The sequence below is a fragment of the Suncus etruscus genome, chromosome 20, assembly GCF_024139225.1.
Source record: "Suncus etruscus isolate mSunEtr1 chromosome 20, mSunEtr1.pri.cur, whole genome shotgun sequence".
NCBI classification, from domain to species: Eukaryota; Metazoa; Chordata; class Mammalia; order Eulipotyphla; family Soricidae; genus Suncus; species Suncus etruscus.
Window position 1 is genome coordinate 1205151 of NC_064867.1, and position 26756 is coordinate 1231906.

The 26756-nt window shown below is 46.8% G+C and overlaps 2 protein-coding genes across 2 annotated transcripts in view; one reads left to right on the top strand and one right to left on the bottom strand.

Moving 5' to 3' along the window:
• Positions 1-26756, top strand: part of GORASP1 (golgi reassembly stacking protein 1) — a 737102-nt gene that overhangs the window by 277730 nt on the left and 432616 nt on the right. The gene's annotated exons all lie outside the window — the stretch shown is intronic.
• LOC125998184 (caspase-14-like) lies at positions 2888-26715 on the bottom strand. Its single transcript, XM_049766461.1, has 8 exons — positions 26649-26715; positions 25730-26281; positions 23124-23176; positions 20528-20677; positions 12751-12976; positions 10491-10607; positions 4436-4545; positions 2888-3017 (listed from the first exon to the last, which is right to left on the bottom strand). Exons 1-8 carry the CDS (start codon positions 26713-26715, stop codon positions 2916-2918), a joined length of 1377 nt encoding a protein of 458 aa, XP_049622418.1. The 3' UTR covers positions 2888-2915.

Consider the following 26756-nt stretch of genomic DNA (forward strand, 5'->3'; position numbering starts at 1 on the left):
CTTTAGCCATTCATCTGTTGTTGGGCATCTGGGTTGTTTCGAAATTCTGACTATTGTAAATAGCGCTGCAATGAGTATATAGGGCGTGCAGAAGGCATTTTTGTATTGGCTTTTTGTGTTCCTAGGGATGTCCACATTTTTCTCTATCACTTGGCACTGGTGTTTTATATTCATTCTTGCTTTAGATTTCCAAACTTTGGTTGTCTGAACAAGCCACTTTAATAAAATAAATAGCCTCTCCTTCATAATTAGAATGCATAAGTTGCTGCTGTCTCTTTAAAACAGCCTGTGTACATAGAAACCCTGTAGGATACAGAGGAATAGAGAAGACTCCAATATTTGTATTTTATTAACTAAGAACACATTTTAATGTATTATAAAAAAAACATGGAACTTACATATCAACTCAAAAGTATAAATCTAAGCATATATAACTCTATCTGTAGCTTAATCTAACCACACATAAGAAATGACAATGACTAAAAAGGACAGTTATCCCTGAAATGAAAAGACATGTAGGTTCTGGGTTGCTTCAGACCATCTGGCCCCCTATCTTCACAGCATTCTCTCCAAACACCTGTATCTTCATACAGGCCAGTCATAGACAACTATTTTCCTGCATCTGAGGTCCAGCCACAGCTGCATGAGCAAGTTCAAGAAGTCAGACTACACTGAAGTCCACAGGATGAGTTCAGAGTCAGCTAAATTCAAATCTCCTTTTATACAAATGGGTAGACAGGTCCCAGTGAAGTCTCAAAAGTTACACAGAAAGTTAGAACACGGGCCCAGAGAGATAGCACAGCGGTGTTTGCCTTGCAAGCAGCTGATCCAGGACCAAAGGTGGTTGGTTCGAATCCCGGTGTCCCATAGGGTCCCCCGTGCCTGCCAGGAGCTATTTCTGAGCAGACAGCCAGGAGAAACCCCTGAGCACCGCCAGGTGTGGCCCAAAAACCAAAAAAAAAAAAAGAAAAAGAAAAAAGAAAGAACACAGTTAAGTTCATAGTTGATTAGTCTAGGAATACCATATACTGGTTTTCTTTATAGTGATTTTCTTTATAGTGGAGTTGTATCTTGAAAACTTATGAAAGAGAGGCAGCATGAGAGCAAGGAAGGGGTGAATGAAAGAAGATTACTAGAGACAGAAAGGGCAAAGTCAATTATGGTGGCACAGCTATGTGCATTCATCCAACATTTTTCAGTGCGTGGCCCCATTCTGTGAGGCAATGATTTACTGAGAAAGGGCAAATAACCTGGAGTGGTCAAGACCCAGGATAAAAAAGGGAGAGTAGTTCAACTGATAAGGCCATGCACCTGACCCAGTTCCATTCCTGGTACCCCACATGAGTCATTCCCTGAGCAAAGAGCCAATTGTAATCCCTATGCACTGCACAGTGTGCCTCACCTCTTTCTCTCCAAAATGGACCCAAGACAGATAGTACATGGACAGTTACAGAGCAAGCACTGGCAGAGAGAGACAGACTTGGAATAGTCTCTTAAGAGAATCTGGGATGTATACTACAAACAGTGGGAAGTCAAAGAACTGTGAATCATAGAATAGGTTTTAATCATCAATTTAGGGTAAATTCCGGTTAAATTCCAACTTCAAGTTCCAAGTTGAGGTTCAAATGGCCAAAGGACTTGAACTCACTGGGGGTGACTAGCAGGTGGGTAGGTTTGTCAGAAGTAATGAGAGGGAGTCTAAGGGACCAACAAAATAATAGAAAAATAAAATAATGCAAAAGAGTAAACCATCAGCCTCACAGAACTTCTGTATCTTAAGGCATTGTGATTGGAGCTGAAAGACAACTGTATACAAGACACATGCCCTGTGCCTCTTGGAACTACTTAGGAACTGGAAAGAGAGACCAAGCAGCTCATACTCTTGCTCAGTACTTGGTGTGAAATGCTAAAGAAGAAAAACACAGGGTCCCTGAGCACTTAGCAGAGGGGCACAAAAAGCTTTCCTGTGCAAGTGGCACACGACCGCAATGTTGACCTACAGGAGTTGGGGCAGAATGTTGCACACAGAGAAACCAGCAGACTAAAGGTTGTAGGACAATGGGAGGAAACTGAGGAATGGGCAAAGGTAAAAGCATGAGGTATATCGGGCACTAGGAGAAGGCAAAGTAAGCTCAAATAAGAATTTAGTCTATAGGGGCCGAAGCAGTGGCACAAGTGGTAAGGCATCTGCCTAGGACAGACCACAGGACGGGCCACAGTTCGATCCCCCGGCGCCTCATATGGTCCCCAAGCCAGGTGTGATTTCTGACTGCATAGCCAGGAGTAACAACCCCTGAGCGTCCCAGGGTGTGGCCAAAAAAAAAAAAAAAACAAAAAAAACAAACACAAAACAAAACAAAAAAAAACTCAAACTGGCTGGAGACAAGAATATGGAGGTAACAAGGTAAAACAAGACAAAATTACATCAGGGCAGTTCTCCAAAACTAACCCCCCCCCCAAAAAAAAAATGAAGCTTATTAACACCAGAATGGGAAAGAGCGAGCTATCCTTAGCAGCTATACATTCTCAACATAGTCAACAAACATAGCTGGATTTACCGTCCATAAAAGACATTTTAGAGAGCAGCGATTTTAGAAAAAAGAAGTATTTACAAGTATCAAATACTCATCATAATCCTAAGGGAAAAATAAGTAAAACAAATTGGAGATAGTCAATGAATGAGAGAAATAATACAAAATGAGAATCGTTAGAAATGTGCTACAAAACCCTCCCAAGATTTTATAAAGTCAATTTTGGGGGCAGGGGACACCGACACCGGCAATGCTCAAGGATTACTCCTCCATCTGGACTCAGAAATCACTCCCGATGCTGCTCGGGAAACTCAGCATTGCCTGGGTGTGGCCCAAAAACAAAAAACAAATAAAGGAGTCCTTATTGTCCGAATCTTCCTGATGTCAAAAGTACACAGATTTAGTTAAAGTTGATTCCATTACGAGTGTTATTTTTACTGGTTCCTCACGTAGACGGAATTCCCTCTGCACCACTCTGTTATTCACCTGTAAGGTAAAAGCAAAAATTTAAGACTCAGAGGGGATACCTTTCGGCATGTACATCCCACGGAAGATGGCAAGACCTCATGAGCACATCGGGAAATACATGTGTGCTAAGGCCCATGATCCACCATGGGCTTGAGCCCCAGCATTATAGGAAAGAAAGCACCAGCCAGGGATGTGGTAGACGCTGATGGGACACTTGCCCCATGCATGTGAGTCAATCCCCAGCACTTGGGAAAAAGAAAACGAAGACACAAATTTCTTGCACAGTGCTTGCCAGGCCTATTATACCTGGCTCCATGTTGGTAGTGCTCAGAGAACCGTGATGTGGTCCAAAAATGTATTCTGAAATTTGTAGTAACATGATTTGTGATCACCTTCATTTTTATTGTAGCATAGTTAATATATCGATACGATTAGTTGCATCATACAATTATGATATGTATTTAATATATAATATACAACATAAATATATAAGTATATGGAATTATATATTATAATTATGTATGATGATCTAAATATATCATTGCAATATGCGTAATCAAATTAATATTTCATTTATGCATATTAAATATACGGCATATTTAATATTTATTTTATAGATTAATTTGATATATTGAATATAGTTTACTTATAATTTAATATAAAGTATAATGTAAATATATAGATGAATTAACAATATACTAATATATCATTATATATTAATATAGAATCTTTTCTATATTTTGGGAGGGTTTTTGAGCCACACCTGGTGGCACTCGGGTTACTCCTGGCTCTGTGCTCAAAAATTGCCCCTGGCAGGCTCAAGGAACCATATGCGATGCCATGGATTGAACCTGGGTCCATCCAGGGTCAGCCACGTCCAAGTCAAATGCCCTACTGCTGTGCTATTAATCTGGCCCCTAATATATATAAGTTTATATAAGTATATGTCTAATATATAATATACTTATATAAATATATAGATTTTATAGTAATATTGTATATTATATAGTATAATTATTCTAATATTATTTACTATTAACCTATCAATTTGTCTGTTAAGCTATCACCGTGTGTCAATTAAACTTTCGCACAGGTTTGTATGTAAGAAAAAGAAGACCATAGTATATATAGGATTCGTATGAGCCACAATTTCAGGCCTGTACTGGAAGGAGCCCTAGAAATATCCCCTGAGGAGAAGAGGGAACTGCTGTATCTAACTCTCTCCTCTGGGCATTTAACTAAGTGTAGCTATCACATTTCCTCAGTACCTTGCTCAGTCATATCTTCCGAGTATAGCAGTTCTCTAAATCAAGTTCAGGTTCAAAGTTCTCAAAAAACCTGTGGTTCCTCACTACAGTGCATCTCCTAGAAGCGTTTTCATCACATGCAGCAAACTGGGGGTGAAAGGAACACAAGGACTCTGGGCCAGGACTTACTCTGGTAAAAAAGTCCACAATGTGCCACCGATTTCCATATTCTTTGAAGACTTCAACCATTGCCTCGATCATCACCGAGCCAGTAGAGGGGTGCCGTAGAGCCACGTGATCTACAAAGAAGAAAAGAATTTCTTTCGAGCCAACTTGTTCAAAGGTCGTTCTAGAATATCTTGGAAGCCAGGAAAATGGCATCTGGGGTTGGTTTGGTTTGGGGGCCACACCTGATGGTGCTCAGGGCTTACTCCTGGCTCTGCACTGAGGGATCACTCCTGGCAGGTTTGGGGGAGTGCTCCATCAAATCCTGAGACCTAGGAAGGCACCAAGTTTAAAAAGGCCCGAATAGCCAAAGGGTTTTTTTTAAAAAAGCTGTCTGCTATTACAGGAACTTTTTCAAAGGAATCTGTACTTGCAGAGAGGACGTTTGAAAAAAGCAGCACCTGTAAGAAAAGATGCTTGAAAAAACAACCTGTACTTAAAGGATTTAGGGCCCTGAAAAGACTTAGATTGCCTGACCACGAGGCATTCGGGAAACAAAAGGATGTAGCCCGAATATTATTTGAGACATAATTTAGCTGATACTTTAAAAATTACTCAGATGTACTGGGCCGAAGCAATAGCACAGCAGTAAGGCGTTTGCCTTGCACATGGCTGATCCAGGACGAACCCTGGTTTGATCCCCCTGCGTCCCATACGGTCCCCTAAGCCATGAGCGATTTCTGAGCGCATGGTCAGGAGTAACCCCTGAGCATCAATGGGTGTGGCCCCCCCAAAAAACAAACAAAAACAAAATTACACAGATATATAAACACACCCTTTGAAAGACATTGGCTTAGATTCAAGTATTTTTATTCAGTCTTCTAGAAAGATTTCTCATCCTCTAATCTAACTTTGCTGTTAGTCTACATGCAGTCATAGCAAGGGTTAACAATTCAGGCCCCGGTTCCATGAGCATAAAGCCAAAACAATTCCCAACCTGACTCCTTGGCCTCTGTCTCCCACAACCACCTGGGCACATCTTTCAAGGAACCTCAAAGATTCTGTCGTGTTAGGACCAAGCAGTCTATGACGGGAGTTTAGGTGCTGCCAGGATCAAACCCAGGTTAGCCTCAGGCTAGACAAGCACCCTACCCACTGTACTATCCCTCTAGCCCCAGAAGAAAGATGATTCTGAGGTGAGATTAGAAAAGCACTCCTAGGGGCCGGAGAGATAGCATGGAGGTAAGGCATTTGCCTTTCATGCAGAAGGTCATTGGTTCGAATACCAGCATCCCACAGGGCCCCCTGAGCCTACCAGGAGCGATTTCTGAGCATAGAGCCAGGAGTAACCCCTGAGCACTGCCGGGTGTGACCCAAAAAACAAAAAAAAACAAAAAGCACTCCTGGACGGGCAGGAGTGTCCCTGGGCCATCAGACTCAGAAGGGACAGAGGAAGCCACCGCACTGACTCTCGGAGGACACTTGTCCAACTTGACCTTCTCCCGCCTCTCTTGCTACAATGACCAGCGAGGATTGGCCAGGCTTGGTGATGGCGCTCACCAGGCTCAGAGTCTTGAGCTGTGCCGCTCACATGTGTGGTGTGCTGGTGTTGCACTCCAGGCTGCCATGCCTACACCTGTCTACATATGCCTAGGAGTGCCTTCGCCTGTAGTGCTCGAAGGAAGCCCACTTTGGGCATGGTGCTCCCACACACCTGGCCCCAGTTGGCCCAGGAATTGATTCTGGTGCCAGGATGCAGGGAATCTAAGACGGCAGAGCTGCCATGATTGTGTGCGCGGCACCAGGCATCACACTTGGCCTTTTGTCTGTGAGACAGTCAAATGTTTTAAACGTTAGCCAGGCCAACTCCCAGCCCTCAGAGGGCATTCTTATTCTGGGCATTTTTATGTATTTTAGAGCATTTTTACTGAAAGAAATTTACTTAGAAAGATGTAAAGGGGCACCAGAAAGATAGCACAGCTATAGGGCGTTTGCCTTGCAAGCAGCTGCTTCGAACAGATGGTGGCTCAATTCTCAGCATCCCACAAGGCCCCGTGCCTTCCAGAAGCGACTTCTGAGCACAGAACCAAGAGCTCAGTGTGACCCCAAAAAAATAAAAAGAAGGACATAAAGGGAGAGAGAGAGAGAGAGGAATCTATGTTAAAGAGCAAACACGAGATTCCCAAGAGTGAAAAAAACTAGCAAGGAAAGATACATATTAAAGGGAGAACACAAACTTTAGAGAAAACGTCTTTCTAGGTTTTTGTTTGTTTTGATTTTTGGGTCACACCCAAGGGTTCAGGAGTTACTCCTGGCTGTGCTCAGAAACCACTCCTGGCAGGCATAGGGGACCATATGGGATGCCAGGATTTTAACTGTCCATCCTGGATCGGCTGCGTGCAAGGCAAACACCCTTCCGCTGTGCTATCTCTCCGGCCCATTTTCGATGTATTTTTAAGATAGATGTTTTCAGGGCCATGCACCTCTTCAGCACTGACTGTGATCCCAGTGCCACCATGAAAAAGTGTGTGTCCCGTAGGGGCCGGAGAGATAGTACAGTAGGTAGGGCACTTGCCTTGCAGGTAAGCTACCCGGGTTCAATCCCCAGCATTCCATATGGTTCCCCAAGCCCGGCAGGAATGATTCCTGAGTGCAGAGCCAAGAGTAACACCTGAATATTGCCAGATATGGCCCAACAACAACAACAACAAAAATGCAGTGAAAACCACACTGAAGTGGGTGGACGGTGCAAACAAGTGTCTGACCCCATGGTGTGCACTGAACTGAGTGTGTAAGTGTGTGACCGACCCTCAAAAGAATGACAAGAGGGCCAGAGAGAAGTTCAAGTGTTAAGGTACTTGCCTTGCACGTAGCTGACCCTGCTTTGGTCCACAGCACCATCAGGGATGATCCCTGAGCACCAAAGTCAGGAACAGCCCCTTAAACATTGCTGGTTGTGGCCCAACCCTCCTCGGGTAACAGAGCTTTCAAATATATCCAAAGATAGAAAGCAAAATACAACAAAGCCCCATTAAATCATCTCCTGCATTCTATAGTTATCAAGTGCTTTTCAAATTTGCTACATTTTATAATTTCCATTTTTTTTTTTTTTTTTGGTTTTTCGGGCCACAGCTGTTTGATGGTCAGTGGTTACTCCTGGCTAAGTGCTCAGAAATTGCCCCTGTCTTGGGGGCACATTATAGGATGCCGGGGGGATCGAACCGAGGTCCTTCCTTGGCTAGCACTTGCCAGGCAAACACCTTACCTCTAGCGCCACCTCACCGGCCCCTAATTTCCATTTTTTTAATGACTGACTTCCAGTATACCATTAGAAGACAAATGTCATTAAATATATTCAATTGGAAGGTAATGAGTCCTCAAGAGGCTAAGCTATTTGCAAAACTTCACCCTTAACAAAAACTTGTGGCTAAAAAAAACGAAACGTGGAGCCGGAGCGGTGGCACAAGCAGTAAGGAGTCCGCCTTGCCCACACTAGCCTAGGATGGACTTTGGCATTCCATATGGATCTCCCAAGCCAGGAACTATTCTGAGTGCATAGTCAGGAGTAACCCAAGTGTCACCAGGTGTGGCCAAAAAAAAAAAAGGGGGGGAGGGAATGTGGGAACATCTTTGCAGCCTCAGGGCTGCATAAAACATGAATTAAAAAAAGGAAAATCTGGGGGCTGGTGTGGTGGCGCTAGAGGTAAGGTGCCTGCCTTGCCTGTGCTAGCCTAGGATGGACTGTGGTTCAATCCCCCAGTGTCCCATATGGTCCCCCAAGCCAGGAGCAACTTCTGAGCGCATAGCCAGGAGTAACCCCTGAGCATCAAATGGGTGTGCCCCCCCCAAAAAAAGGAAAATCAGGGGCCAGAAATATTATGGAGACAGGGCATTTGCCTTGCATGGAGAAAGATGGTGGCTTGAATCCGGCACCCCATATGGTCCCCTGAGCCTACCAGGAGCTATTTCTGAGTGTAGAGCCAGGAATAACCACTGAGCACTGCTGGGTGTGACCCAAAAATTAAAAATAAATAAGTAAATAAATAAATAAAAGGAAAAGGAAAATAAAACACAAAAATGAAATAATAATCTAGGGGCTAGAGAGATGGTACAGAGGGCAAAGTGTTCTAACTGTGCACACAGCAGACCAAGGTTCAATCCCTGGCATCCCATATGGTTTGGTTCCCCAGGCCGACCATCTCTGAGCTCAGAGCCAAGAGTTCAGAAGTCCTGAGCTCAGCTGGTTGTGAACCAAAAGTCAAAAATAAAAGAAAATCATCATAAATTAGATTAAAATATTCTGACAGAATTAAGATTTTTATTTGTTTTGGTTTTTTTTTTTTTTTTTTGGTTTTTGGGCCACACCCGGTAACGCTCAGGGGTTACTCCTGGCTATGCGCTCAGAAGTCGCTCCTGGCTTGGGGGACCATATGGGACGCCGGGGGATCGAACTGTGGTCCGTCCAAGGCTAGCGCAGGCAAGGCAGGCACCTTACCTCTTGCGCCACCGCCCGGCCCCAGAATTAAGATTTTTAAAAAGTGAGAGAGAACTAAAACAATAGTACTGGGGATAGTTGCTTGCCTTGCACACAGTTAACCTGGGCTCAATCTCTGGCATTCCATATGTCCCCAGAAGCTCAGGAGGAGTAAATCTTCAGTGTGGAGCCAGGAGTAACCTCTGAGCACCACCAGGTGTCACTCAAAAACAAAAACTAACGAACCAAAAAAAAAAAAAAAAAAAAAAGGAAAGAAAAGCAAACAAAATTGAGAAAAAACTTATCAGAGAACTCTTTCCTTGGGGGTTGAGAAGAACACCTAATGGTGTTCAGATTACTCCTAGATCAGTGCTCAGGGGCTACCTTCAGTGGTGCTTGAGGGACCACTAGGATCAAATCTAGCCATTCTATATGCAAAGCATGTACCCAGTTGACATTGAGCTATATCTCCAACCCAAACTCCTACAATTTAGATTTAGAAAACTCAAATTAGAAAATAAACAACTCAAAACAAAAAGGGGGAGGGTGGCACGCGAGTGGGTGGCCAGGGATGCAAAAAAAAAGAAAAAGAAGGGCCGGAGAGATAGCATGGAGGTAAGGCGTTTGCCTCTCATGCAGGAGGTCATCGGTTCGAATCCCGGCGTCCCATATATGGTCCTCCCGTGCCTGCCAGGAGCAATTTCTGAGCCTGGAGCCAGGAATAACCCCTGAGCACTGCCAGGTGTGACCCAAAAACCACAAAAAAAAAAAAAGAAAAAAAAAAAAAAAGAAAAAGAAAATAAGCAACCGGGCCAGAGAGAAAGCATGGAGGTAAGGCATTTGCCTTTCATGCAGAAAGTCATTGGTTCAAATCCCGGCACCAAGCCTGCAAGGAGTGATTTCTGAGCATGGAGCCAAGAGTAACCCCTGAACGCTGCCGGGTGTAACCCCAAAACCAAAAAAGAAAATAAGCAACCTGGGCCGGAGAGATAGCACAGCAGTAGGGCATTTGCCTTGCACATAACCGATTCAGGTTGGGCAATGGTTTAAATCCCAGCATCCCATATGGTCCCCTGTACCTGCCAGGAGAGATTTCTAAGTGCAGAGCCAGGAGTAACACCTGAGTGCCGCTGGGTGTGGCCCAAAAGACAAAAAATGAAGAAAAGAAAAGAAAAATAATTTAAATAAGCAATCCAGGCTGGAGAGATAATATGTGGGTAGACACATGCCTTTAAGGGGTTCAGGGCTTGCATGTAATCAATCACAGTTTGATCCCCAACCATAGCTAAGAGTGATCTCTGAGCACAGTCAAGTGTATCAAAACTCTGCCCAAAATAAAAGTAAGCAAATAAAACTCAGCAGGAAGGGGCTGGAAGGATAATACACTGGGGAAGGCATTTGTTGCACATAGCTGGCCTAGGTTTGATCCCCAGCATACCAGATGGTCCCCTGAGCCCATCAGGAGTAACCCCTGAGCACTGCAGGGTGTAGCAGGGTGTGAATCCCCCCAACACACACAAACACACACACAAGAGAGACAGACAGTGGAAAGCCCATAAATCCTTGAAAAGCAAATCTCTCATTGGGCCTCCCTTCATGACTCACTTGGCTGGGTCGGGTAGATGATGAAATAATCGCTGAACGTGGGCAGCCGGCACTTCTCTTTGATATTGTCGGAGTCCATAGGCTCATCATCCGTCTCGACACCATAATCTATCTTCTCTGCATTTTAGGAATAAAAACAAACGAACTACCTCAAAAAACTAGTCGTTGCATTCCATATGGAATATCCCTAAGAGCCACAAAACATGACTCAGAAAAGACATCTGCACTTCTACATTCATGGCAGCACTATTCACAATAGCCAAACTATGGAAACCAACCCAAGTGGTCAAGAAGTCATGAAATTTACTAAGACACGAATGATGGAGAATATCCTGCTTAGTGAATTAAGTCAAAGGGAAAAGAACAGACACAGAATGTTGGCACTCATTTGAGGGATATAAAGAAACATTATAGGAGAAAAATACCCAAAGGCAATAGAACAAAGGTCAGGGGAATAAAGTTTCCAACAATGGAGGGAGGTTGCTTAGGTCACAGAAGGGACCATGCTAGCAGCGATAGTACTACTCTCTGGACAAGAAACTGGCTGCTGAAAAGAGGTTACAACATACATCTGTACCGTGTATGTCAGTATTTCAGTAATAGCATCATAAAGCACACTACCTACAAGGTAAAACAGAAGAAGAAAGGTGTCTGCTCCAGCGGCAGTGTGAGGGGCAGTAAATCAACTGGGGACATTGGCGGAGGAAGTGGACACTGGTGAAGGGATGGGTGCTAGAAAATGGAACAACTTTGCATCTGTATCTCATGGTGATCTGATGCATTTTTTAAAAATAGGGCCCGGAGAGATAGCACAGCGGTGTTTGCCTTGCAAGCAGCCGATCCAGGACCAAAGGTGGTTGGTTCGAATCCCGGTGTCCCATATGGTCCCCTGAGCCTGCCAGGAGCTATTTCTGAGCAGACAGCCAGGAGTAACCCCTGAGCACCGCCGGGTGTGACCCAAAAAACCAAAAAAAAAAAAAAATAAAAATATACTAACTCCAAGAGGCTGGAGCGGTGGTGTGGAGCGGTAAGGCGTCTGCCTTGCCAGCGCTAGCCTTGGACGTCGCATACAGTCCCCCAAGTCAGGAGCGATTACTGAGTGCATAGCCAGGAGTGGCCCTTGAGCATCACCGGGTGGGGTCCAAAATCCAAATAAATAAATACTAAGTCCCATATACCTTGACACTAGCGGCCCTTACTAAAAAAAATTTCTCTCCCAGGCATGACTTTCCTGCCATTCTTTTTTTTTTTTTTTTTTTTTTTGGTTTTCGGATCACACCTGACAGCCCTCGGGTTACTCCTCAGAAGTCACTCCTGGCAGGCCCAGGGGACCATATGGGATGCCAGGATTCAAACTACCATCCTTCTACATGCAAGGCAAACACCCTACCTCCATGCTATCTCTCAAGCCCCATTCTGTCATTGTTTTTCCAGTTCCAAGCCCAAGAACCCTAGACAGCTGATGTAAGTTATATCAGCCAAGTTATATCAGCTACTTAAAATATGGGACTGAAAAGAGAGGAGGGAGAAATAGTATAATGGGTAGGACATTTGCCTTGCACTCGGCTAAACCTGAGTTCAACTCCCAGCATCATCCATATAATCCCCTGAGCACTGCCAGGTATGTTTCCTGAAAGCAGAGCTAGGAGTAATCCTTGAACATCACCACATATGGGACAAAGTCCTCTCCCCCCCAAAAATCAAAATCAAAATCAAAAAAAGAGGGGCCTGGGTGGTGGCACAAGCTTTATGGCATCTGCCTTACATGCGCTGTCTAGGGCAGACAGAGGTTTGATTCCCTGGCATCCTATATGGTAACCCAAGCCAGGAGTGATTTTTGAGCGCATAGCTAGGAGCATCACCAGGTGTGGTCCAAAATTAAAAAAAAAAAAGAGGACGGAGTGATAATACAGTGGTAGATCATTTGTCTTGCATGCTGCTGACCAGAACAGCCCCGGGTTCAATCCCCAGCATCCCATATGGTCCCCCCTAACCCCAGCCTTCCAGGAGCAAATTTCTGAGTGCAGTGCCAGGAGTAACTCCAGAGCGCCACCAGGTGTGGCCCAAAAACAAACAAACAAGTCATAAAAAGATAGCAGAGGGGCCAAGACCCTTCCCTGAGCATAGTAAGCCCTGAAAACTAAATGGGTATGGCCCCCAAACAAGCAAAGTAAATAAAAATGCATGCATTTACTTAATTCTCAACTCTCCACAGGAGATTTTCCTAGAAACACACTGTACAACGAACTTCCACACATACCTCCCCTGCACGCCTGGACGATGAAGATCTTGGGCTTCCTCTGAAGGGCCGGACAGTTTTTATTGTTGAACATTTCAAAGATTTTTTCCAGGCTCACTTTCTCACCATCTTTCATTTTAATAAAGCCTTTCTCGCCGTGGGACATGAGAGTCACAATGCAGCAGCCAATCTCATCTTTCATTTCATTGAGCTCATCCCGAAATAATGTTATTTTTTCAAGGAACTCCTGCAAAGCAATAAAATTTCAGAGAAGAAAAGGTGGGAAAATCTCAAATGCTAGATATGGCCCCGATGCTAAGTAGTCTGGGGAGATTAATAACAAAATTATCTAAATTCCAAATAGAGTGTAATATCAGCATATCTGACTCACTTAGTTGTTTGCTTTCACAATTGGTGTTTCTTTTTGGGTCACTGGTACTTTGAGTAAATTAGTATGGGCCCGGAGAGATAGCACAGCAGTATTTGCCTTGCAAGCAGCCGATCCAGGACTGAAGGTGGTTGGTTCAAATCCCGGTGTCCCATAGGGTCCCCCGTGCCTGCCAGGAGCTATTTCTGAGCAGACAGCCAGGAGTAACCCCTGAGCACCGCTGGGTGTGGCCCAAAAACCAAAAAAAAAAAAAAATTTGTATTTTACTCCTGGCTCTGTACTCAGGGATCCTGGCAGGGTTTGGGGAACCATTTATAATGCTGGGAATTAAATGGGGTTGGCCACATGTGAGGCAAGCATCGATCCTATCTACTGTACTCTCTCCTACTCCAAAGTTAGGACATTTCTGATTCACTACTATAAAACACAACGGAATTACACATCTCTTAAGGGCACATGCTTTTAACTTGTACAGTAATTTATGAATATACAAGTTATTTTATAAAATGAATATTCTCAATAATCCAGAAATGAAAGGTAATGAAGGAATATGCCCAGTGATAAAGACCTACCAGAAGCTATGAAAAACATGCATGAGAATCCAGTTCCCTAAAGGAAAGGATGGGCCAAAGAGCTAGGACAGAAGTTAAGGTGCTTGTCTTGCATGCAGCCAGCCCAGGTTTGATCTCTAGCACTGCAAAAGATCCTTCAACTATGGTGATCCCTGAGCATAGAGCCAGGAAGAAGCCCTGAACAGCACCAGGGGCCCCAAAACCAAAATTAATAAAAGAGAGGTTAAGGGGCCGGCACAGTGGCGCTAGAGGTAAGGTGTCTGTCTTGCCAGCGCTAGCCTAGTACGATCCCCCAGCGTCCCATATGGTCCCCCAAGCCAGGAGTGACTTCTGAGCGCATAGCCAGGAGTAACTCCTGAGCGTCACTGGGTGTGGCCCAAAAACCAAAAAAATAAAAAAAAGATCTAACCATTTCAATAAAGTCAATATTGATGGGGACCAGAGAGATAGCATGGAGGTAAGGCATTTGCCTTGCATGCAGAAGGACAAGTGGTTTGAATCCCGGCATCCCATATGGTCCCCCAAGCCTGTCAGGAGTGATTTCTGAGTGGAAAGCCAGGAGGAACCCTGAGCGATGCCAGGTGTGACCCAAGGGGAAAAAAAGTCAATATTGATGGACCTGAGTGGTAAGTAGGGTGTTTGCCTGGCATGTGGCTGACTCAGGATGGACCCTGATTCAATCCCCAGCATCCCATGTGGTCCTCGAGCCTGAGAGGAGTGATTTCTGAGCACAGAGCCAGAAGTAACCCCTGAGTGCCACTGGGCATGGCCCCAAACCAAAAAAAAAAACCCCAAAAAGCAAAAACCAAAAACCAACCAAAAACAAAACCTGTCAATATTGATAAAGTTCTAAGACCAAAGCGATAGCACAGTGGTAGGGCGCTTGCCTTTCACTTAGTCAATCCAGGATGGACCTCAGTTCGATCCCCAGTGTCCCATATGGTCCCTCAAGCCAGGAGCCATTTCTGAGCGCATAGCCAGGAGTAACCCCTGAATGTCACCAGGTGTGGTACCAAAACGAAACAAAATATTGACAAAGTTTTATATTCTATATTCAAAGAGACAAAAATTATTTACATGTTGAAAATTGGGTTAGAGAGTTATATGAAAGTATTTCAGCAATACCACAACAGGTACAAAATAGCACAGCTGTTTTGTACACAGCTGACCCAGGTTCAATTTCTGGCGCTTAGACCTTAGCCCACCAGGAGTGATTTCTGAGTGCAGAGCCAGGGTAACACGTAAGCACCATCACAAAAAAAAAAAAAACAAGGTTAGGCAATGCATGTTGCCTTGTACACAGCCTTGTACTGATGCTGATTCCATTCCCAACACTACACATGGTCCCCTCAAACACTAGCAAAGATCTCACTCTACTGAGCAAAGAACCAGGAGCTGGGTGTGGATTCCCCCCAAAACCCTAGCACTATAAAATAAAAAACTGCAAAAATGATTATGAAAAATAAAAACAGGGCCCGGAGAGATAGCACAGCGGTGTTTGCCTTGCAAGCAGCCGATCCAGGACCAAAGGTTGTTGATTCGAATCCCGGTGTCCCATATGGTCCCCCTTGCCTGCCAGGAGCTATTTCTGAGCAGACAGCCAGGAGTAACCCCTGAGCATCGCTGGGTGTGACCCAAAAACCAAAAAAAAAAAGAAAAGAAAAGAAAAATGAAAACAGTAGAGAACAGTAAGTTAATCCGATGCAGGATTAATTTACAAAAAAGTCCCAATCAGGGGCCAGAGAGATAGCATGGAGGCAGGGTGTTCGCTTTTCATGCAGAAGGTCGGTGGTTCGAATCCCGGCATCCCATAGAGTCCCCCGAGCCTGCCAGGAGTGATTTCTGAGCATAGAGCCAGGAGTCCCCCTGAGCGCTGCCGGGTGTGACCCCACAAAAAAACAAAAAAGTACCCGAGTTTGATCCCCGGCATCCCATATGGTCCAGCAAGACATCCAGGAGCGATTTCTAAGCACACAGCAGGGGTAACCCTTGAGTGCCACCAGGTATGCCCCAAAACAGACCAAAAAAACTCTAAAAATTCAAAAAGTTGCTCCACATATTATAGGAAGTCGGTTCAAGATAAAATAGGAACTTTAGGTACCAAAGGATATAGCATTCAATCAATGTCAACAACCAAGAATAGGCTAGAAAACAAAGATAACTTCTCTTTCACATTGTCCTAAAATTAAAATTCCAGAGAATAGAAGGCTAACCTTCAAAAAAGCCTACACATATTCCAGAAAATATATTTTTTCAAAAAAAAAAAACTTTTTTTTTTTTTTTTTTTTTTTTTTTTTTTTTGTGGTTTTTGGGTCACACCCGGCAGTGCTCAGGGGTTATTCCTGGCTCCAGGCTCAGAAATTGCTCCTGGCAGGCACGGGAGGACCATATATGGGACGCCGGGATTCGAACCGATGACCTCCTGCATGAGAGGCAAACGCCTTACCTCCATGCTATCTCTCCGGCCCCAAAAAAAAACATTTTAAATATTTACTTTGGGCACCTGAGCACAGAGCCAGGAGTAATCCCTACCCAAAAAGTGCTAAATAAATAAAATGATTAGGTGTGTCAGGCCTAGGGTTCCATATCTATGGCATAATAAAGACATGAAAACCAAGAAACCAGAAGTAGAAGTTTAGTCACAAAAACTAAGGTTTCTGTCTGACAAGAACACGAAAGTGAAAAGGGAAGCAGCGGAGAGGACTGAGAGCCTTCAGTGGCACTGGGGCCAGTTTCATCCCAGCCATTGCCCTAAAAGAAAATTTTCGAGCCAAAGTGAGGTGAGGGGGATGAAGCCCTGGGCTCAATACCTGGCACTGCACACACAAAAAAGCGATAGAGAAAAAAACAGATCCTATATTTTATAAGTGAGTAATATTCAGGGGAAAAGAACAATAAACATTTAAAAAAGGAAACCAGTGAAAAGGGGCAAAAGGGGTTAGGATGTAACTTCATGGTAGAAGACAAGCCTTCTTGCATGTGAGTCCCTGGGTTTGAACCCCAGCTCCAGAGAAAAAGTGTTTGTGTAGTTGCAAATGAGCAAAGGATAGAAAGAGGCAATTTACAGAAAGAAGAAATACAAATGGTCAAAAAATGAGGCCGGAGTGATAGCACAGCGAGTAAGGTGTTCTACTGGCATATGGCCTACCTGGGTTCGATCTCGGAACCCATAGAGACCCCTAAAAAGTAATTTCTGAGCACAGAGCCAGGAGTAATCCCTGAGCACCACCATCTGCGGTAACCCCCTAAAAAAGATACCCAAAAATGGGGGGGGGGGGGCAAAGCATGTTCAACCAGGGGTTGGAGAAATTAGTGTAAAAGTTTAGCAGCAATCTGACTTACGAATGACCATGGTCTGATTCCCAGCATGGTTTATGATTGACCAAGCACTGCCAGGAGTGTTCCCTGAGCACAAAGTCAGGAGTAAGCCCTGAGGCAGCTAGGGATGGTCTAAATTTAAATGAATAAATAATAGGGGCCAGAACAATATCACAGCAGGCAGGCCATCTGCCTTGCCCTCAGCCGACCCTGGTTCGATCCCCAGCATCCCATAAGGTCCCCTGAGTCTTCAAAGGAGAGAACTTCTGAGTTCTGCTGTTATCTGTGGCCCAAACCGCCCCCCCCAAAGATAAAGAGGGTCAGAGCCATAGTAAAGCAGGTAGGGCATTTGCACATGGCGGACCTGGTTCAATCCCCAGCATCCCATAGGGTCCCCCAAGCACCACCAGGAATAATTCCTAAGTGTAGAGTCAGGAGTGATCCCTGAGCATTGCAGGCTGTGGCCAGAAACAAAACAAAAGAGAGAGAAAACCTGTCCAACCAAACTAACGATCAGGAAAATAAAGCAGTGAAATATTTTTGCCAGTGAACTACTACTAAGCATGTATAAACAAATATTAACAGAGGCAGAGAAAGTCCCTAGGAAGACAATTCTAGACTCTAGGAAAAATAAACTGCCACAAACTGAACTGAAAATTGAGCTGGACTGTCAGGCTGAAGTTCCCAGACAGTAACTGTCAGCCAGTCATCTGGGGAAATGAAAAGCCATAGAATAATCAAGAACTGTTTGAAGAGGCAAGATATATTTTGATTTTGTTTTGTTTTTCCGCTACACCCAGCAGCACTCAAGGGTTACTCCTGGCAGGCTCGGGGACCATATGGGATGCCAGAAATCGAACCAAGGTCTGTCCAGGGTCGGTTGCATGCAAGGCAAACACCCTACCTCTGTGGTATCGCTCTGGCCCACCAAGATATATTCTAAAAAGGAGTATGCAGCTCATCACTCTGAGTCCCCTAGGGAAGGGACAGGGCAAGTTCCTTCCTCTGCTGCACACACAGACACTCCCTGTCACTGCCATCACCCCAACGGCCCAGCGTCAGGACTTTTCCACTAATCTCTGCAAACACATAACTACTAAAAACTCCAGGAATGCTGGATTTGTGGCTGACATCTCCGGGGATTCCAGGGCAGGCACCCTCTCGCCTCTCCCTGCCCCTCACCTCTTCCCCATGCCTCTGGGCTTCCAGAAGTCCCAGCAGCCACACACATGATCCAACACTGCCAGCATCTGAGCTCATCGAAGAAGTCCTGAAATGCTCGGCTGCTTACATGGCCGTGAGACATCTCTGTAGTTTCAATACTGACATCCCAGTATGAACAAACCAAATTAGATGTGAAATTTCATACAAGCCACATAAGCTCAACAAACAGTTTAGCAGGCCTTCAGACAATGACGTAAGACTCCATTGCAAGGTAAGCTAGGTTCCACACATTTTCTGTTAATCGAGAGTTTTTTAGTTATTTGGTTTGGGGGCCATACCTCACAGTGCTCAGGGGTTACTCCTGCTCAGAAATTGCTCCTGGAAGGCTCAGGGGACCATATGGGACGCTGGGGATCGAATCTGGGTCCCTCCCGGGTCAGATGCATACAAGGCAAATGCTAGTGTGCTATCACTCTGGCATCAAGGGTTTTTTTATATAAATCCATTATCATTTAATTGTAACAAGAAATATTAAGCAAATTATTTACTTACTTGTTATTAATATAACAGTATAACATTAATATTATATAATGATAATATAATAATAATAATTAATATACTTAATTATTATTGACAAGGGGCAGGCTTGGGGGAGGTTGAAAAACCTGGGACAATGGTAAAGGGAATGTTATACTGAAGGTGGGGTTGGTGTTGGAATATCGAGTTCCAGAAGATACTGTATTTGCATTATTAATAATTTACATATTATTAATTTTATTATTAATAATGCATTAATTCTGTAACCACAGTGTTTAAAATAATGAAATTTTTTTTGTTTTCTTTTTTTTTTTTTTTTTTTTTTTTTGGTTTTTGGGCCACACCCGGTAACGCTCAGGGGTTACTCCTGGCTATGCGCTCAGAAGTCGCTCCTGGCTTGGGGGACCATATGGGACGCCGGGGGATCGAACCGCGGTCCGTCTCCTAGGCTAGCGCAGGTAAGGCAGGCACCTTACCTCCAGCGCCACCGCCCGGCCCATGAAATTTTTTTTGTTTGTTTGTTTTTTAAAAAGGAGTATGGAGCTACAACCAAGGAAACCAGACAGTTGGGAGATAACTGACAGGCTGGGCATAGGTTTGATAAAACGAAGAACCAAGAAACTGCCAAGGTCAAAAGGCCTTTTTGGACTAGAGAGAACAGGAATGAAATAGAAACAGGCACTCTGGTACCATATGTCCGCCCACCCTCCCAGGTCCACCAAGAGTGATCCACCAAACAGAGCTGGGAGGACTGCCTTTAATCTAAGCACCACCAGCTGTGACTCAAAACAGAAACAAGAAAAAAAAAAAAAAAAACAGAAACAAAAACAAAATGTCCTTCTCCCTGGCAATTGCCTAGAAATCATTTCCTTCTCCTTGACCCTCAGTCCAAGGTGAAGCAGTCTGGAAAATCCCTGGAAAATCAGCTTTATAAAGCAAGCCTGGCCCTCCAGCCTGTGTCCTGGGTGGATCTCTTCTTCCTTCGACTAAAGCTCTCCCGACTCTGGCCCTGGTCTCCTCCCAGGGAGTGAACTTCCTTTCCTTCAGGGGCTCTCTTTTCTCTTTCAGGAGAAACCCACTCTTGCAAATCCCCTTCCACAAAAAAGAAACTTCTATGCTCTATGATCTGTCTTCTCTGGAAGTTCTTTTCTGTAATTTAAACAGATGAAACCCAGACTGATTTCTTTCCTGCAGAGAGCCACTGCCCTCAAACCACAGCTCCCCCAAAATCTGAGTGGCAGAGACTGGAGAGACTCTATAAGGTTAAGATTTGATCTGTGGCCAATGTAGAAGATCCCTCTGTGTTGCCAGGAATGACTCCTGAGCACAGAGCCTCTGAGGTCTGCTGGGTTTGGTCCCTAACACTCCCTCCCAAATGTGTTTTACCCTTCCACCACCATCCTTGGACTGCACATTTCTGTCATATTTAAATATTAACACTTCTGCCCAGGCCATGCAGGTTTCTATCCCTGTACAGATTTTTGCACCTCTCCAAGTGAACCCCTAAAAGACTTTTCCAATCCCCTAGGTGCCAGGTTAGCTGGACTGTATCTGGAGGGCCACAGGAGGACCTCTCACAGCTGCTTCTGAAGTCTACACTATTCCTAAGGGCTCTAGAACTCTCTCCTTCTGGACTCCCCATGGCTGATCCTCTACATCTCGTCCACCTTGCTTGGACACGTTCTCAAAATCCCATTCTTCGATGGCTCCAGTCCTCTCCTTAGGGCTAGAGCCTCAGAGGTTCTTTCCAGACTGACAGGCAAGCGTGGCTCTCCCCCACCAAGGAAGAGGGCCAAGGAGCAGGGCAGCCCCATGGTACCATTTTGTCGGGATCGATGCAGGCTGTGTACTCGAACTGGCACTGGCCCAGCCACTCCCTCACCAGCTGGACGTCCTGGTGCGCTCCTGGCCTGTGTTTCTTCACACACATGAGGAAGGCCTGCCGTTTGCCACTCAGGTCGTAACAGTCCTAGGGGCAGGGAAAGCCAAGACACTATAGACCCACACACAACACAGAAAATACAATCTTTGAGGGACACAGAGAGATACACACTCATATGCATAGACACACACATACAAATTCATCCGTGTGTGTATATATGTATAAATGTGAAGCGATGGGGAAGCTGTTTTGTTAGTTTTCATGTTCAGCATCCCACCAAAGCTCAGAATCTTGTCCTAGCAGCATTTAAGGCTCATGTGACCAAACTCCTGCCTTCTGCATGTAAATCATGTGTTCAGCCCCATAAACATTCTCTCTAGGCCTGAAGTGTTGAGTTTCTTGTGAGATTAATAGTGAAGTCTCGCCTCAGATAAGGAACTGCGTGTCATCAGGGATGGAGAACAAGGATTTATTACAGTTCTTCAAATATCTTCTTCAGTCTAGCACTGAAAAGTTAATCTCCTTTGTTTTAGTTGTTTTGGGCCACTTCTCGTGGTACTCTGTACTAACTACTGACCCTGTGCTAAGGAGGACTATATGTGGAGCCTGGGATCGAATCCTTGTTCGACTGTGTACAAGATAAGAGCCCGACCTGCTGAACTACCTCTCTGAACCTTCAATCTCAGTTTGAAATTCCTAAATACAGCCACAACTACTAGATTGAAGAAACAGAGTAGAGGAAAGGGGGGAAGGGCAATAGAGACGGCTCACTTGGGGGAGCTCAGGACCTCTGCCATGCCAGGGCTCAAGTGGGAACTCAATCTTTGAGCTAACTCCCCATCTATATAGCTCATTTCTTTTTTTCCTTTTTTTTTTTTTTTGCTTTCTGGATCACACCCAGGCAGCTCTCAGGGGTCACTCCTGGCAAGCTCAGGGGACCACGTGAGATGCCGGAAATCAAACCCAGGTCCGCCCGGGTCAGCCATGTGCAAGGAGATACCCTAAGGCTTTGCTATCTCTCGGGCCCTTTTTTTCTACTGTCCCATTTTGGGGAAGGGTGTTGGGGTCATACCAGCAGAGCTTAGAACCATTCCTAACAGCGCTTGAAGGGTCATATAAGGTGTCAAGGGCTGAATCCAGGTTGGCTATGTGCACTGCAGTTTAGTTTCACTTTTATTTAACTGTACTTTCTGTTTTGCTTCGGTGCTACCCCGTGGAGCTGGGGTGCTCCCAGCTCAATGTTCAGGGGACTATGAAGAGGAGGGGATCAAGGCCCAGAAAAGGAAGAGGGATTTAAAGGGTGATCTGTCTCAGTGCTGGCAAGCACCTATTTACATATTTATTTTACTACCTGGGGGAGGAGGGTGTCCCCTTCCTACAGTACTCAGGATCTGTCCCTGGCTCTGCACTCAGAGGTCACAACTGGGCGGTAGTATCCTGGGAACAATATGCAGTGCCCAGGATCAAACTGAGGTCTTCCATATACAGGGCAGGCACCTGATCCTCTGAACCATCTCTGGCTACCCAAGGTCTCTTCAAAGAGACCCAAATTCACCAGGACCCTGACACAGTCCATGAAGGGTACGGAGAAGAGTTGAGGGGTGCTTCTGTCCATCTGCTCCTCTATTCAAAAGCCCCCAAAATACCCTCCGTTAAGGTCCTCCAGAAGAAAGAATTTCTACTCTGCAAACCAAGTTGCTCAGGTGTTCTCTAACCAAGAGAAGCCCAGATGTTAGAGTCTTCTTTTATTGTTTGTTTTGGGGCCATACCCACCCGGCAGCGCTCAGGAATTACTCCTGGCTCTGCATTCAAGAACCACTCCTTGGCAGGCCTTGGAAGTGTCAAGGATCAAACAAGGATTGGCCACATGCCAGGCAAGCAGCCTAACCACTGTACTATCTTATCTGGACCCTGTTAGTGTCTTGTCTTGTCTTTTCTTTCCTTCCTTCCTTTCTTTTTATGTCTTCTTAAAGGGTCTTTCTGCTTTTCTTTGAAGCTAAAAATCATGGAGACTCTCATTTTGACCCAATTGTCCACCAGTGACCTCTGGACGTGCCATCAGGGCCATCAGCTTCACCCAAGAGAAGAATGGAAGGAAGTTACTCTCAGAGAAACCTCCCTAGAGATGTGCTGCAGGAGAAGTAGCAGAGCAGAAGGCAGTAGAAAATGAGAGGCCTCAAACCAATGTAATTACTTAGTTAGTACAAGTAAGCCCTTCAAGAATGGGCAATGCAACTTAAAAGAGTTTCAGCATTTTAGTCAGTATGTTTTGGAAAGGAAGCAGCCCTTCAGCTCGGGCTGGGAAGGAGGGAAAGGTAGGAGGGCAGGGAGACAGGGGAGAGAGAGGGAGAGAGGGAGAGAGGAAGGAGGGAGGGAGGGAACAGCCATTCTTTAATACAGAGAAATGTGGATGGGGTTGCTTATGAAGCCAATAGAGTAACAAGAGCTTCCTTCCTCTACTAGAAAAATACTTTTACTAAATCTTTTACACTTAATATCCAAAAGTAAAGAAAGAGAAAAAAAAGATATTTACCAGGTCATCCTCAACACAGTCATGATTTCTCTTTAGAATCTTTCTTGGAGTCACTAAATTTTTATTTAAAAACAAAAAAGAAAGAATAAAAAAGAGCATTATTTTTCCCTTTTTTATTTAAAAATAATCAAGAACTGTTGTTATTCCTGTGACCAGAAAACTTCTCCCAAGGAAAAGAACAAAAACAAAACAAAACAAAACAAAACAAAAACAAACAGACTTCTCCCATAAACTTTTATAGCTCTGGATCCAGAAAGTTTCCATCTCATTTTATTTGCCTTGGGTTTGGGGCCCGATTAGGCAGTGTTCAAGGGCTACTCCTGGCTCTGTGCTCAAAGGTCACTTCTAGTGGTGCCAGGAATGGAACCAGTGTTGGCTGGAAGCCAACAAGGCAAGCCACTTAACCCCTATGCTCTCACTCTGGTCCCCCTCAGCCTCAGAATAGGTTCCTGCACAGGGGAGATGTATTCATAGGCTGGAGCCATGCTGTGCATGCTGGCGGGAATAGGGCTGAGACTGATCCCAGGGGCTGCATGGTCTTCCAGCCTCACCAGAAGAAACCCCACCCCCCACCCAGGACCAGCAAGGCAGAAGTAGTCCTGGGTACCAACTGGTACGACCCAATAGACAAAATAAAAGATTTCTCAGAGTGGGGCCAGACTAATAGTACAGGAGGCAAGGTGATTAACCACACTTGGTCCTTTAAGGGACCAAACATCCACCAAGGGAAGGAGATAAAGCAATGGAAACTGCTGTTTCTTGTTCAAGTACTTACTGGGCCCCTGCGAAGTCATGATACTGAGCAACTCAGATAATTCTGGGTAAAATGGACAATGTATTGTCAACAGCAAGAAGCTCCGGTCTCAACGCGTACTGGTGCAGTTAGAGAAATAACTACACTCACAACTACCATGAGAGAAGTAGAAAGCCTGTCTGGAATACAGGCAGGGGATTGTAGGCGGAGGGAGTTGGGGGACTTCGGTGGGGGGGATGCTGCACTGTTAAAGTGAGGTGTTCTGTTTATGACTGAAACCCAACTGCAATCATGCTTGTAATCATGGTGTTTAAATAAAGATTATTTATATTTTAAAAAAATTAAAAAAAGATGCAGCCCCTGTCTAGTGGTGCCAGAGTGCTAATATAACTGGTAAGGTGCTTGCCTTGCATGCCCCCACATGGTCCCCTGAGCTCCCCAGGGGTAATTCCTGAGTACGGAGCCTTGAGTTACCACAGAGCACTGCCGGAAACACCCTCTTCCCACAGAAAAATTAAAAAAAGTAATAACTCCAGCTGTAACAGAGTGATGACCAAAGTTCAAAACTGAAACCGCTCAAGCTGGGGTAGTAGGAGCAAGTGCCCAGAATCCTGGTCCAGGACGGCTGGCAAGAGGGTCCTGGGCCAGTCTAGACTCTCAGGGCTGTGAACACTGACAGTTGTCATCCATTGCAAATAAAAAATTCAGTCACCGTTGCCTCCCTCAAAACACACTCAGATCATACATGCAAACATGCACACCCCACTTATTCAGACACGCAAGCACACCCCACTTTTTTCCGTTTTTCTGTCTTCTTTGGGGTCCGCACCCGGCAGTTAGTTCTCCAAGTTTCCTCCTGCCTCTGTGCTCACAGAACCAACCCTGCATGAAGGCATAGAAACCTAAAAATCGAGCCAATCAATGCCTTCCTTGGAGCCCCATCAGGAGCAAGAAGTGGGGAAAAAACTAACAGCCAATGCAACCCCATCTCTGGGGGCCACCCGCCCAGCACCCCAACTTGCAGCCACTGATCCATGGCATGCTGGGGGTCCCCTTTCCCAGGGGCACAGTCACTCCAGGAGGAGGTGACCTGGGCGTCCTCTTTCCCAGGGACGGCAGGAGGAGGCAACCTTGGCCTTTCCGGGAGTTGCACCTTCTAGAAACTTCTTCCATCCTCAAGGAAGCCTAGAAACCTACAACTCGAGCCAATCAATGGCTTCCTTAGTCCCCCATCAGGAGCAAGCACTAAGGACATCCAAGTCCAGCTTTAGCACCCAGCCCAGCCAGCCAGCCAGCGCCCCAATCTGCAGCCCCTGGCCCATGGCATGCTGGGGTCCTCTTTCCCAGGGGCACAGGAGGAGGTGACTGGGGATAGATGATCCTGTTTCCCAGGGGATGCAGGAGGAGGTGACCAGCACCCTGATCTGCATGCACCCAGGGATCCCTGGCATGCTGGGGTCCGCTTTCCCAGGGGTACAGGAAGAGGTGTCTGGGGATGGATGATCCTCTTTCCCAGGGGTTGCAGGAGGAGGTGACCAGCACCCCGACTTGCACCACGGATCCCTGGCATGCTGGGGTCCTCTTTCCCAGGGGCACAGGAGGTGACTGGGGATGGATGATCCTGTTTCCTAGGGCTTGCAGGAGGAGGTGACCAGCACCCCAATCTGCATGCACCAACGGGATCCCTGGCATGCTGGGGTCCGCTCTCCCAGGGGCACGGGAAGGGGCGACCTCTGCCTCTGCACCCTCGGCACCTTCCAGAGACTTCTCCCCCTCCCGCCAAATCCGTCCCAGCGCACCCGACGCCCGCCGGGCCCGGAGGGAGCCCGGTGCGACCCCCGGCCCGGCTCACCCGCGCGCTCGCCGCCGCCCGCGGGGTCCCCGGTCCAGCGGGCCAGCAGGTCGGCGCGGCCCAGGCGCTGCAGCAGGCTGGCGACGACGCGGGGCGCGGCGGGCAGGTAGTAGTGCGTGGCCAGCAGCGCCGCCAGCCCCGCCGCGCTGCCGCCCTCCAGCTCCAGGCGCAGCGGGCTCACGCGCGGCTCCTCGGCCTCGCGCAGCTGCCCCCGGAACGCCCGCAGCTCGCGCCCCGACAGCAGCTCCAGCGGCGCCCGCAGCCGCGCCGCCAGCTCCCGCGCCTCGGGGCCCAGGGTCGGGCTGGGGCTCGGCTTCGGGGGCGCCCGCGACAGCGCCAGGTCCGGCGGGGAAGGGCTCGCGCTTCGGGTCGGGCTCGCCGCCACCAGCGCCGCGGGGCTGCCCGCCATCGTCCCGCAGGCGGACGCGGGGAAGCCCGCGCCCCGGCCCGTGGCACCGCGCCGCCCCTGCGCGGCCCTTTGTTTTGGCAGCCCGGGCCCGCGCGCGTTCCCGCCTTCGCCCGGGCCACGCCCCCGCGGCGGAGCCACGCCCCCTAACCATCAGGGTGCCCGGGTTTGAGGCCACGCCCCCGGACCGAGGCCACCCGGAACTAGGCTTCGTCCCGCCACGCTCCTAGCCCAATCAGAACGCCCGGAGACCGAGCCACGCCCCCGCCCAGCCCAAGGGAGCCTAAGCCACGCCCTCCCGCGCGGAGCTTGAAGCGTAGGCCACGCCCCCCAGGCCAGGAGGAGGAGCCTAAACCTCGCTCAACCCGCCGCAGTCAGTCTCGCCCGGAGCCCAGGCCCCGCCCCTCCCGGTGTTTGCGACACGCCCCCAACCAAATAAGGCCACGCTCTTCCGCCCTAGGCCCCGCCCCCGCCCCGCCCGGGGACCTTTTCTCCACCCACTGCCCAGTTAACCCTTTCGAGCCCGGGTCTCGCCCTCCCGTGGATTTAGTCCCCCCTCGCACCCCGACTCAGACGCCATCCCGCCGGTGGACCCCCTTAGAACATCTGGGGGAGCCCCGG